This window comes from Gossypium hirsutum, chromosome D02 (assembly GCF_007990345.1).
Source record: "Gossypium hirsutum isolate 1008001.06 chromosome D02, Gossypium_hirsutum_v2.1, whole genome shotgun sequence".
Classification (NCBI taxonomy): domain Eukaryota; kingdom Viridiplantae; phylum Streptophyta; class Magnoliopsida; order Malvales; family Malvaceae; genus Gossypium; species Gossypium hirsutum.
This window is the reverse complement of record NC_053438.1, coordinates 61,939,208-61,954,394: the sequence shown is the minus strand read 5'-3', so window position 1 is coordinate 61,954,394 and position 15,187 is coordinate 61,939,208. Positions and strand designations below refer to the sequence as shown.

At 34.4% G+C, this 15,187-nt stretch overlaps 1 protein-coding gene across 1 annotated transcript; it reads left to right on the top strand.

Moving 5' to 3' along the window:
* Positions 1-14,040: 14,040 nt before the first annotated feature.
* LOC107907857 (uncharacterized) lies at positions 14,041-15,021 on the top strand. Its single transcript, XM_016835169.1, has one exon. It carries the CDS (start codon positions 14,041-14,043, stop codon positions 15,019-15,021), a length of 981 nt encoding a protein of 326 aa, XP_016690658.1.
* The last annotated feature ends 166 nt before the right edge of the window (positions 15,022-15,187 follow it).

The following is a 15,187-nucleotide window of genomic DNA, read 5'->3' as shown; positions in this document are numbered from 1 at the left end:
TAGCATTTTTGCTAGGTGGGAAATACTTAACCAAAAATCGCTCAACTAATTCTTGCTAAGTTGAAATTGAATGTGATGGCAACGAATGAGTCATCCATTCAACCTCAGTGTGTCTTCAGTCACACCAGCTATCTTAAAGGAATCGCACACCTCCATGGACAATCGAAGGTGAATATATGGATTTTCTATGGGCATACCACTAAACTGGCCCGTGGTTTAAAGCATTTGAATAATTACAAGCATCAATTGAAATTGGGCTGCCTCGATCTACGGTCTCCTAATTCTCAAATTTAACTCATTGAAAAGGAGGACAGCGTATTGTCTTATGGCACAATCCTTATCATCAGCAATAAGGATGGGATTGTGTATATGATCAGCTCCATTTCCTTGTCCATTGTTTTGATTTACAAGGACCATTTCAGCTTGTCTCTAAGCTAATCGGTCACGTCTTCTTTGTTTAAATGTCTGCTCGATTTCAGGGTCTACAGGTAATAAATCGATGATTCGATCTATGCTCATAAACTCTTGAAAATAAATAACAGAAAATAAAGAATAAAGAATTAATTAGTAAAGTTAGGAGTTCAATAAAAATAAAATAAAACCAAATTGCAAAGAATAATTTCAGAAAAATGATTAAGGAAATAGTTCCTGGCAACGGTGCCAAAAACTTGTAACGCGTAGGTTTGTGTAAGTGTACATAGTCAGTATCAAGTAATAAATAAGTAAAAGAGTTATCGTCTCCATAGGGACTGTATATGTTAATAAATTAATTTTAAAATTAGAGTTAACAATCTGGTGATAAAAATACAATATTTCTTAATGGTGTTCACAAATAAGCCATACCGGTTTTCGCTTAATTCCCACCTTGATGACTTTGTAGGCTTGTTACGCCTAGGGTTTAGGTTCTCCCTTTCCTGAACAGTTGATCTATGAAGAAATTTGTACAAAACAGTTAATTATTCATACCTCTTCTTGCTAATCCCCCGTAGGAGGATTAGTTCCTCATGGATCTAGTAAACAATATAAACTTGAATGAAAGAATGAGCATAAAGAACAATTTCAAGAATAGAGTTTAAAAAAAGCATGATTGTATTGAATTTAAGTGCTAAATCGTCACAGTTTGAAAATAATTTTAGAATATGATTTCTCCCCAAAAGTAAATAAGAAGGACAAGAATAAAATCTCAAACATAAAAGAAAGGAAAAACTAAAGAATAAAATTTAAAGTGAAAATTATACAATAGTCAAAGGTGCCCATAACATGTGTTAACTATGCCTATTTGTAGACATAAAATGGTCATCATCCTTAACCCTAGGTTAGCTGATGTTCCTGAGCTTAAAGTTGGATTGTGTGGACCAAAATACCCCTATCTTGTATTAATTTCTCGTAAAGAGGCGATGTCACAACAGATCAGGTCCTATGTCGCGACATCAATGGTAGTATTGGACTTCTTCTATTTTGCTCTTTATGTTGCAACGTTGCATGCTCTGTGTTGCAACCTAGTGACCAGTATTCAATTAATGCACCTTCTAATGGTCTCTTGCACACTCATAAAGTGTATTAGCTCACCCTTGGGCCTCATTCGGCCCCTAAGGTCAATAAAATACTCGAATTACACATTTTATTACTCTTAACTAAACTTGTTGAAATACAATTAAAAAAAACTAAAATGCTTATGTTCAAACTCCTAAAGTGTGAAAACTAGTTTAATCTACTACGCCGAATTATGACATATCACCCTTCCTCATCCACTGTCGTTACTTTTTTAGCCAATTAAACTTAGTAGTTTTCACATAACCCATTTGATGTAGTGAATATCTCCCAATGTCCATCCCTCGAAGAAGAGAATGATTGAATCAGTTGATGTATTTATACCAAGACTTATAAGAAGTTTACTAATAACCATGCAAAATACAAAATTGTACTCATTCTTATATTTTTCATCTACCTTTATCATATCTTCAAATATAAACTAAATCAAGTTTGTTTGTTTTTTAATCATGGAAAACCACCATTAATATTGTTTCCTTATAGTAGAATATATTTTTCCAAAAGGTCTTATATTGTGTAACACCCCAAACTCGACTCAGTCGTTGAGTTCGAGTTATAAGGTGTTCATTTTCGGAGCAATATTGATCAAATTATATTCAACTAATATCAATTAACATGAAAATAAAATTAATATAAGCATATGATACAACATATAATCATCCACAGGTCTTATACGAGCAAACGAAAGCTCTAATTCTAACCCGAGTTTGAATTGGGACTAAATTGTAATATTGACAAAACTTTAGGTTGGCGTCACGATTCCTTGTCGCGACGTGACATATTTTAGAAAAAAATACGATTTGAAAACGATTTTCTTGCATAACAAAAAATTAAAATTTTAAAAATCGACTCGGTTTGTGATATTTATAGCAATAAACCCTAACCAAATTTATACATATGTTTTCAGCTTAGCGGATGTTCATCGTTCTCAGATTTCAATCAAATGATCTTCTCTACTATTCTCGTACCACGAACTTCTTTGAGTGTGGGCTCGAACCAATTGAATCAAACCGTAGAACTAGAAAAAGTTCTCTATTTTATTTGGGGTGAAAAAGAAAATTCTCTATTTAACACATGGTGAAATTGCAGAACAATCTATTTGGGGCTATTCATTATGCTAGCAAAACATTAAATTCAGCACAGTGCAACTACACTACAATTGAGAAAGAGATTTTGGTAGTAGTGTTCGTGTGTGAAAAATTTTGACCCTACTTAATGGCGAATCGAGTATATGTCTATAATGATAACTCTGTGCTAAAATACGTCATGAAGAAAAAAGAAAAAAAAGCCAGACTAATGAGATGGTTTTTATTACTTCAGGAATTTCATTTATGGATAATGGCCAGGAAGGCGACTGAGAATAAAATTGCATATCACCTATCTAGAATTGAAAACCATTTACAAGAGGAGGAAATTGAAGACATTAAGGAGACCTTTGCAGATGAACAATTATTCAGAGTAGACTTTAATCAATCAAGACTAGGTAAGCATCTAACACAATGGTATGCAGATTATGTTAATTACATTGCAATTGGGGTCTTCTCAGTATAGGCATCTTGCCAATAGAAAAAATCAGATAGCCCATGAATCAGAAAATTACATTTAGGAGGAACCATATGTGTTTCGATAATTCATAGATCAATTAGTCTGGCGATGTGTAGCAAAGGAAGAGATACAACATATTTTACAAGGTTATCACACATCTCCTTATGGAGGGCATTTTGGTGGAAAAAGGATAGCTCAAAAAATACTACAATCAGGGTTTTATTGGCCAACAATGAATAGAAATGTCTGGTCATTACAAGCCCCGAGCTTGAAAATGTGAATTTGTATCTACCTTTTTTTTGGTCCTGCACTGCACGATTATAAACATCTGGCCGTACGTATTAAGGGTTAAGTAGATACATCACAACGGGTTTGTAAAAATAGAGTGAAAAAAGAAATATTAGTGTGATATGGGAACTATAGCTTAGCTTGAAAGTGCAAAATAAGAGAAAAATGTGAAAAGAAAAACAATACGAGTAGAATAAGTACTTGAAAAGCTAAAAAGCATTCTTGAGTGAGAAAAATTGAAAAAAAAGTGACAGTCACAAAAATAGAAAAACGTGTTCTTGAGTGCACAAAAACTCGTAAGTTAGCTGTAGCTATTATGTCATGCTATGATTTCCTATGTGGAGAGATAAGGAAGGTGAAAGAAGGAAAAATAAGGCGGTGAGTGGGTAAGGGTCACTAAGGGGGAAGACTAGGGACCAACGCAATGTGCCAAACTATTTTTGTGTGTGTAACCATTTTTTATGCTTATTGTTTTTTTTAATTTGATACCTATCTTAAGCCTCAGAACATTACAAGTCGAAAAGTCACTTAGGGAATGATGGAAGGGAATAAAAAAAAGAAATCAAAAAAAGAGGGGAAAAAATAATCAAAATAATAACTAAGTAAATAAAAATGAAGTAGAAGAATCCATATTCCAAATGAACAAATTCAAACTTGAAAAGGATCTTTCTGATTCTCGAAGAATGAGGGGCAAAGGGATTGATCGAGAAAGATCTCTTGTTCTTATTATAAGATCGTGTGATTGGATCCGCAGATGTTTAGTAAAAAAAATCTTCTCTTTTAAGAATAATCAAAAATGAAAAGTGTTCAATTGGAACCTGAAAACGTGACTGAATTTATCCTAGTTACTCTTCGGGACACAGTGGAAGAAGGGAGGAGATTCTCGAAGGTGACCTAAAATATCCTTATACATGAATGGACATCTTATTGAACATATGCATAAATGACTATTTGTATTTTTCTCGGATAATCAAAGTGCTTGTATGATTTGTTGATGGATTCCTACAGGTGAGACCCTTAATACTTGCATACTTTGTAACTTACTAAACTTAGATGTTTGTGGTCAAAAGTGGTAAGTCAACTACTCATAATGTAAACATTGTTTGTAAGTATGAGATGCCTAAGTCATATGCTCCGAATGTAATACTTGTATCATATTTGCTTAAAGGTTGTCTTTTTATTTTCTTTGTTTATGTTGCTTGAGGACAAGTAATGACTTAAGAGTGGGGTGGTTTGATCTGCCGTAATTTGGTGTAGCAGATTAAACTAGTTTTCACACCCAATGCGCCCAAATACAAGCATTTATGTTATATTTTAGTTAAGTTTCTTTAGTTTTACTTATATTTAATAAAATGTGCAAATTGAGCTTTTTATTGACCTTAAGGGTCGAATGAGGCTTAAGGGAGAGCTAATGTAGTTCGTGAGTGTGCAGAAGACCATTAGAAGGTATTTTAGGCCGACACTAGATGCTATGCTACAACATAGGAGGTCCAATGTCACAACATAGAAAGTAGAATGGATAAAGTAAGAAACTACCTTCAGTCTCATGACACAGACTATGGGTGCCACAATATACCCCTGAAGACATCCCAAGGAGGAGCATACTAACTTTTTTGTTACGACACAGGTCTTGGTGTGTTGCGACATCAAATCTGAGATGAAAATTAAACACGAATCTGGGGTGTTTTGGTACACACAATCAAACTTTAAGCTCGAGAATGTCAGCTGACCTAAGGTTAAGTGCGGCGGCCACCTAAAAGATATAAATAGGTTCCTTTGGCACATGTAATGAACCATTTCATTAGCCTAGATTCTTCCGTTAGATTTAGTTTTGTTTTCTTACTTTCTTAGGTTTTCTAGAGTTAGTGTATTTATCTTTGTTTTATTTCAAGAGATCTGAATTGTGAAGGAGATCAAATTTTGTGGACTCACAATTATTATCAATATCAATCCGGCATTTCTTAAACTCTTCAATTCATTCATTATGACTAATTATTCTATCTATTCTATGTTGTTTATGAAAGCCATGAGGAACTAATCCCTCTATGGGGGATTAGTGAGTGGAGGTATGATCTGTTGACTATTTTGTAGGGTCACTCAATGGATCAGCTGTTTGGGAAAGGAAGAACGTTAAACAAACCCTGGGCTTAAAAACTTGGGAAGTCATCAAGGTGAGAATTAACCCAAAATTGGTATTGCCCATTCATGAACACCTTCACCACAAGCCAGTTTGGACTGTGAGGTCGGAAGATAAGTAGTTCTTGCTAAATAGTTATGTTAGTGGAAGATCAGAAGATCTTGCTAGGGTAGCGACTAGTTGATTGACGAGGAACCTGAAGCAATAATTGATGGGGATTACCGAAGCGAGCTAATCACCCATGATTGAGATTTTATTTACTCTATTATTCTATCTCTTGAGTTTTATTTATTTTATTTTATCTTAGTATTATTATTATAAAATCCATAAAAACCCTCTGTTTACTCTCATACTATAATTTATTTAAAAGTACTAATTAGATCTTTTAGTGTTTAGGTTAGAATTGATCTAGCACTCGCCTTTCTTGGGTACGATTCTCGGAGTACTCATCTCTTCATTGTAAAACTATATTACAATTTAACCCTTATACTTGCGGATACTGCCTTATCATTCCATATTTTATTGGAGTATTCAAACTCTGGATGTTAGTACGTCCGGAGGCGGTCAGCAGTATTCACACTTTGGGTGTTGGTACGTTCGGAGGCAGTCAAGTTGTTGGCGTCGTTTTCGGGGATTGCGACGGTGATAATTGTTATTGAGTCGATTACTTGTAAATAATAATAGTCAAAAGATGAACGAGTTAGATAGTGTGCTAATTTTATTATTTCAGCTTAATTTTTGTTTTTCATAATTTTTATTATTTTATTATTTCCATTGTTGATTAATAAAATTTAATCATGAGTTCAATTGATGATGATTACAGCTTGTATAAAGGCAAGACGTGGGATAATTTATACGATGATGAGGAATAAAGTTGATTAGATGGAGATTCGATGGACCAATAGAGTATGTATAGTGAATATGGAAAAGAAGGGTATTCATATGAACCTCTGTGTAAGTTAGATGATAAAAAGAGTGATATGCTCGAATACCCAAGAGAGTCTCTTTCTAATCCACCAAAGAAATAGTCATGTGGAACAATTAAGCTCGACAAACCTTTAGCCCAGAACATAGATATACATTTGGATAAATTTGATGACGACGATAGTGGCTCTAAGTCAGATGAGTCGTCCTTTTGGTATGATGAGTGGCACAATAATGAAGGACAAATTTGGTTGAACAGAGCTTTGACAAATTTGTGGAGTGATAATAATGAATACAATATGCCCGAACATATGGACGAGTTACCTTACAATACGTATGGGAGTTATGACCACAAAGGTAAGAGCAAGTATCTAGAGGAACCTATACGTGAGCCGCATAAACATCAATCCTAGCATGATCAAATCTACCAAGCTAACAATGAAACATCCAACATTTTATCAAGAATGCCAGATAAGATGACACAAATAATGGCAATGCTCCGAGAGATATCAGAGGCATTACTTCCACGGAAAGAGGCTATACATGATGTTCTCAACTCTGAACGTGATGATCATTGTATTCCGACAATCGTCTGGACTTAGATGATGGAAATCAACAAGAGTTTGGAATTAGGGACTGTGTTGATGAACTTCACATACTTGAGGTGGTTTCTGATCCAATTGACATAGAATTAGACATAACAATAGATGGAGCCACTAACATAAAAGTAGAAGTAACCGCTAACATTGATCTTAAACCTATTCTTAATGGAGGAGTAAAAGGGACGATAAATCTTCTGGCCATGGCAGAAAAGGTATCAGTCAGAGAGATCAATGAGTCTGATTCATTCTCATCTGACAAGGGCAACAAAGCTCGAGTAACCAAAACTTCACGTGACATGGAGAGAAGGAAGCTTAAGACAATAATACCTTGAAAAATAATTTGGGGTTGGGTCAAGTTTGGTATTAACTGGTTTGTAATGTGGATGTCGCATTGGTAAAAAATAAGGCAACATCATTGGAAGCAACAAAAGGGGTTGGTTCATATCCATCAACAGAGGAACAAACGTCGGATCAAAGTGTCGAGAACCAGCTGGAAGTTCTTCTATGGTGGTGACACGGATCGTCCCAGTTTTTAAAGAACTTCTACTTCCTGCTTTAAATTTTGTTATTTTTTTAGTTTTCGTTTATTATTATTAATTTTAGTTATGTTTAGTTTTTCTCCATAGCAGGTGTAGATATTATGGAGTGATAGAACCAAAAAAAAATCAAAGAAATTAGAAACTGGGTTCAATGTCGTGACATCGCTCCCTAATGTCGCGACATCCTAGACAGAATGCACCTTGCAACATTGAAGGCCCAAGTTCATCCGAATATTCGCAGACGTTCTATCACCCATTATGAACAGTTTGTCTTTTCTCCTTCTTATTTTTATTTTCTTTATATTATATTTCATATTTCTTGTCGCAATATATTTTTAGATACTCTCTTCAACCACTTGGAGCACACAAATCCAGAGATTACAATAACAAAAATGATCCAATCTGTTCAGGGAAGTTTTCTTGTTTGCACGTTAATAATTTTCCGTTAAAGGCAATGTATGTTCCAAAGTGTGGGGGAAGTACATAGGATTAGTTTGTGTATGATTTCATTTGTGTGTTTGCTTTGATTATTTATTGAAAAAAAATATTATTATTGCATGATGCTTGGATTATATTAATACTATGAATAGTGTGTCGAAACCATTTTCTTAATAAAGGGGGCCAAGTTTAATTTTGAAAACGAAAATGAACATGGGAGTCACCACCAATCCTTTTATTTAGGTGTGATCGGATCACCTCATAATTAAATCATTTTAATAAAAATTTAAATTTACTAAAACGATAATTTTTGGTCCTATAAAATCCAGAAAACGAGTTCGGGAGTCGGTTACGCACGAGGAAGGGTTAGCACCCTCGATACGCTCAAAATTGGTACCTTGTTGATTAATTAGCGTCTTAATATAAAAAATGTGCAAAGATTTTAAAAATACGATCCTTGTATTAAAAACTTGTATGAATTAAATTACATGTTAAGACCCTTTCATTTCGGAGAGAGAAAATGTCACACCCAATGGGTTAGGGCATGATATTTCACATTCTCGAAAATGAGCTTGTCCTTTAAAAAACTCATGCAATGAAATTTAAAAGGATATTCAATTATTTAAGTCAGATGAAGAAATCGAAGCCCAATACGTTAGGGCACAATTTCTCAAAATTCCAAACATTGAATATTGCCTTTATTATTTTTTAGAAAAATCCTCATCTTGAGAAAACAACATGTCATATCCAATGCGTTAGGACACAACGTATTGAATTCCCGAAAATGAGATTTTTATTTTTGTGTTTTGATTAAAGAATATTCTCGATTATTTAGATTCAACGAGGAAAATTGGAACCCAATACGTTAGGGCTCAATCCTCTTGCAGCTCCCAAATACCGAGTATTGCGTTATCTTAAAAGCTTTTGAATAAAATGATTCCCAAAACTTAAACCATATTAAAAATAATTTTTGAGCATATAAAGCATGATGGAAGTGTTATGTTGATAGACGACACAATATGAAAATACAAATAATTCATAATTCACATGATGACAACAATACACCTTACTTTTAATACAAACTAGTAATCAAAGACGAATAAAGTAAAATAACAACAATTTAAAGTAAGTGATAAAAATTTAAAATGAATAATACAAATGGTTCAAAATGAACAATGTAAAATTAACGTAAATAAAACATAAAATACTTTGAAATCGACAATCTTAAGTAATTTAAAATATACATCACATAAAATAACTTAAAAGAAATAGTATGTAAAAAGAATCTAAAATAAATAATATATATAAGACAATTTAAGATGTATAAAAAAAATTCAAAATGAATAATATATGAAACAACTTGAAATAGATAATATTAAACAGTTTAATATAAATAATAATATATAAAATAACATATAAACTATTAAAACAATAATATATATATAAAATTTTAAACCAAGTAAATAAATAACAAACTAAAGGATTAAGATCAAGCAAATTAGGAACCAAATCATAATAAAACGAAATTTAAAAGCAAAATTACAAAAAAATAAATAAATGAGGATTAAAACAAAAAAATGCAAAAGTCTGAGGACCAAATGGGTAAAAAACCCTCAATCTGGACACGTGTCTATTTTTTGCGCAAAAATAGGTCAGGGACCTGATTGAAAATCGAACAAAATTATGGGGCCAAATTTAAAAAATTAAATAAATAAGCAAAAGGATAAATAAAAAAATCAATAATGTGGAGGGGCCAAGGGCGCAAATGGCCCATAACAGAAAAACACGTGGATCTTCCTTCCGGAGCGGGTCGGATCTCGGGTCTTATGCAAAACGGTGCCGTTTCAGTGTCTGATAGGCCTGCTCAAAGCGACTTCGTTTTGGGGGCCTATAAAAGTTATGTTTTTAACAAAAAAATCATTTAGTCCCATGTTTCAGAAAAAAACTAAGAGCTCTCCCCTCTCCCTCTCGCCAGAGCCCAGAGCCTGGCCAAGGGGGCCACCGTAGCTCCGCCGCGGGTGTCACCGTGGACTGTGGTCGGCCATCATCCCAGGTAATTTTTCCGCTTCTTTTTTTTATATTTGATATATATACATATATATATAGTTTCTTACAAAAATAAAACAAAAAGAAAATAAAGAAACTTAAAAAAATTTGAATATCGGGAAAATAAAAACCTTTTCGTTTCAGTGCTTTTTAATCTGCTTTTCTTTTTCTTTTTTTAATCTATTTTTTTATTTTTTCCAAAAAAAATCCCCGATTACAAAAGTTTATCATGGCTTTATATCCATTTTTACAAAAAAAAATTAATCTGTTTTCGTACTGTCACTTCTGGTTTTTTATTTCTGCAGGTACAAGTGGAGTGGTGGAGCAGGTGGAGTTGATGGCTGAGCAGGTGGCGCAGCGATGGTAGAGGGGTAGGCCTAGGTGCGGCGCACCTAGGGTTAGGGTTTTAGAAATTAGTTTTAGGGTGTGGGCTAGGTTCATTTGGGTTTTGAGCCATATTGGGCCATTGGAAATTTGGGCTAGTTGTTTATTTTTTTTGTAATTGGACTGTTTAATTATTTTGGACATTTGGTTGTTTTCTTGGTTTGGGCCCAGGCAAAATAGGCCTGTTACATAGTGGTTGAAAATAATGAAGCATGTAATGATTTTTGTCAAGCATGAAATTTTTTATTGATATATGATAATTTGATTTTTTTAGGGAAATTGATTAGGTTACTTAATTAAATTACATAATAGATTAGAAATACCTAAGTAAGAATGTTTGATGATGACATATGAGATATAAGTCTTTTAAATAGTCGTAGAGACATGAATGCTTGAATTGCTTATTATTCATTCGGTTTAATTCAAAGCATGAAAGAAATTGTGTATGGTGGGATGCTTAGGGTTGACCTAAGGCATTGTTTGAATAACTAGTTCTCAAATGACTAAACCTTAATGTTGCCAATCCCTAGTCTCCTTATTTGAGCCTGATAACTTCTTTTTGATGAACCAAAAAAATTGAAACCCAAAGACCACACATAAATTGAAAACTTGACTCTTCCCTATCATTGGTCCTTTAATACATTACGTAATAGACGTTAGGCCATAGATATTGGGGGTTTAAGTAGATACATCACGACAGTTTAAAAAAAGAATGAAAAGGGAAGAAAGAATGTGATACAATGATTATAGGTCAGGCAAAAATGTGCGACAAGGAAAAATTGAGAAAAAGTCAAAAGTAAAAAAGAGAAGAAAAAGTACAGAACAAAAACAAAAGCACTATGATTGGGAAAGGAGTAAAAAGTAAAAGTGAAAAAACAAAGAGTCACAAAAGTAAGAAAACTTAGTCATCAGTGCACCAAAACTCTAGTTGCTAATATTATATTGTATTTTCCTACATGGAGAAATAAGGTAGGTGAGAAAATGAGACAAAAAGGCAGTAAGCTTGGATGAGACATTAAGGGGGAAGAGAGGGAACTATGTCACGTGCCTAAATATTTCTAGTGTTTAAACCATTTTTAGCCATATTTTTCTTTGAACTTATACTGTCCTAAACCTCAAAACGTTACAAGCTTAGAAGACCAATGTGACTTAAGCGTTCTCTGTGCATAATCTTTTGGAATTGCTAACAATTTTATTTAATGAATGTTTTTTATTCACATGATTGTGTCTGCTACATATTTGTTTGATTTATATTAATAGTGATATTGTTAAACATTTGGTCATGTGAATTATTTCTAATTTGTTAGTAACGTAACTTTGTAAATTAATCCTAATTTACAAATAGAGGCTATTATTGGAGGTTATTATTATGCCATAAATAGAGGTGACCAGCAGCTAAAAAAAAAAAAGAGAAAACAGAGCAGGAGGGCGTAGAACTCAAGCAAGCAGAATCTCATATTGGACCAGCAAAAGCCGATCAAGCAGTTGGAGTAGCAGCCCAAAGTTTCAGCTAATTGAGAGAAGGGAAGCTCGACGACTTGAGGAATTTTTTCTTTCCAAGATTCAATTTGTAATTCATGTTGTTTACAATTGATTTTGGTTTTGTTTTACTTGCTATGAGTGGCTAAATTACTACGCTTAGTTAGACACTTATGAAGCCTGGCACAAGGAATTTGAAAATTTATTTTGTTTTAAATTCGAATTTGGCATTCTTGAATTGCTCGTTTTAATGTTCAGAGAAGTTTTCTAAATCAATTAGATTGATCAGCTATTTAATTTAGGAATTTTCTTGTAATGATTTAAGTGAAAATTGAGTAATCAAATTTCTCAATTAGACTTAGAATTGGTGATGATTAATTGGCCTACAGCTAATTAGAGCAATTACGGATTTAATTTTAGAAGCCGTTGGAGGATTTTTCTTTGATTAATGCAAGGTGAAGTCTCTAAAATACTTAATGCACCTTTAATTGGTTAACGAATAGGTAATTAAAGGAAGATTCTCAATTATGAATGTTTTCTAATTGAATAAAATTTACTAGAGATAGGAAGTCTCTTCGTAAGTGATTTTTCAGTCTTGCTGCTAATTTAGTCTATTAAAATAATTTAAAGTCACAAAGAACTTGTGCTTGGTGGATTAAGGCGTCGATAACTAAGTATTCTTTCTCTTGATAATTTTTCAGCATACAAAATTTGAGCCAAAACTTATTCACAACTTAGATCAGGTTTTTTTTAAAAAAAAAACATAAACCCCCAATTATTTTCTTTCTCGCATGCATTTTTTTACTCATCTCTTCAAATAGATTTGACGCAAGCTTCTTCATGGGACGATTCCCTATTTACTCTATATTACCATTTAATTTTGGTTGAATAGGGGATTAAATTCGGTAGTCATAAATGACAGTTACCAAATTTTGGCGCCGTTGCCAGGGAAGCAATGTAGTTAAATCTATTTGATTTTTAGAACTCATTTTGTTTTCTTGTTTTTTTATACAGGTAAATTAGTCCCTTTAGTATATGTTATTAAGGAGCGGACGACGAACGTCGAAGTTCCCTGTTAACATTACCGATTAGCAAGCCGAATCACACATTGAACCTAATGATTTAGATGACATCGACATGGCCAACCAGACCTTGAAGCAATTCCTTTGATAGGCCGTTAAAGCTTAATTCGGGATTCCTGAATTTGTTGCCAAAATTCAATGGATTACCAGGTGAGGACCCTTATCGAAATATTAATGAATTTATAATTACTTGTTCAACTATGCAGCTGGATGGCATTGAAGAGGAACAAGTCAAGCTCCGAGCTTTTCCTTTCTCGTTACAAGGATTGGCGAAGGACTGGTTTATATGCCGCCAGGTTCATTCACCACTTGGATGGGGTTACATAAAGCTTTTCTTGAGAAGGTTTTTCCTGCATCAAGGATAGGGTCAATTAGGAAGGAAATTTGTGGAGTTAAGCAACTGGTAGGTGAGTCACTATATGAGTATTTGGAAAGATTTAAACGACTATGTGCGAGCTGTCCGCAGCATCAGATTATTGAGCAGCTTTTAGTACAATATTTTTATGAGGGGTTGACGCCATAAGATCGAGGAATGATTGATGCAGCGAGCGGAGGTGCACTGGTTGATAAAACTCCGGAGCAAGCCCAAAATTTGATCGTTAATATGGCGCAAAATACACAGTAATTCGGTCTCAGGAGGTCTGACTTGGGTAAACGAATGGATGAGGGTTAGTCGAGTATGATGGAGGCTCAATTAGCTAATTTAACAGCTATGGTAAGTAAGTTGATGACTGGAGGTAATGCGAAAGCTTCACTGTGGCATTTGTTGTTTAGAAGGACATACCACAGATATGTGTCCGACATGACAGGAAGGGGAAGCTAACGCCTTCTTTCCAAATCAGAGAAGGTATGATCCATACTCGGCTACTTACAATAAGGGATGGAGAGACCACCCAAATCTCAGATATCAAAACCGAGCCACAGCTCCGGGATTTGAGCAGTAAAATTCCCGACCATATAATGTGTCACAACCAAACCATCAAAACCTTAGTGCTGAAACCAAGACCCATACCATGCTTGAACAAATGATGAAGATGATATCTGACCAAAAGAAAGAGACCGATGGTAGATTCCAAGCTTTAGAAACAGCCGTTAAGCAACTGCACACTAGAGTCTCATCAACCGACGTTAACCTTGGGGATTTGCAAGCACAAGTAAATAACCGGTTGCCCTCACAGTCAGTGGCGAATCCAAGGGATAATGTTAGTGCCGTAACTTTGCAAAGTGGGAAGGAATTAAGACCTATATTGAAAAAGGTCCAAAACAGCAAGGAGGAGAGTGAGACTGAGGTAAAAAGGGTTCGATTTGGTAATAGAACAGAGGAAAATTTAGCCATGCCAAAGGCTGATTCACAATCATCACAAGCCGACCCAAGAAAGGCCGAAAAAATGCACCTACCACAGTCCACTGTTTCGCGCGATGCAGCAAGTCTTGAGCGGGAGGCGCTAACCTTTGAGCCTCAAATAGAAGGAAGTTTACACGTTAATGACCAGCAGCGATCTTACGAGCCAAAAGCTTCTTTTCCACAACGCTTGAGGAAGGAAAAATCAGATGACGTCAATGCCGAAATCCTTGAGACATTTCGTAAGGTACAAGTTAATATTCCATTGATTGATGCAATTAAACAAGTGCTTAGATATGCTAAGTTTTTGAAAGAATTATGCACATCTAAAAGGAAATTAATTGGAAATGAGAAAATTAGCTTAGGCGAAAATGTATCTGCGGTATTTCAAAAGAAACTTCCTATTAAATGTAAAGATCTGGGAATGTTTTCGATACTATGTAAGATAGGAGACCTTAAACTGGATAGAGCTATGCTTGATTTAGGAGCTTCTATAAATGTCATGCCTAGGAGTATCTACGATAGGGTTCAATTAGGTGCATTAAAAGACATAGGACTGATAATTCAACTTGCAGATAGGAGTAATGCCTACCCTGATGGCGTTTTAGAAGATGTTCTAGTGCAAGTAAATGAGTTAGTCTTTCCGGCTGATTTTTATGTTTAAGACATGTGACCTAATGATAATTCGATTGATGTGCCCTTACTCTTAGGAAGACCTTTTATTAAGACAACTAGAACGAAAATTGATGTGCATAAAGGGAATTTAACCATGGAATTTGATGGTGAGATAATTAAATTTAATATATTTGATGCTATGAGATATCCCACTG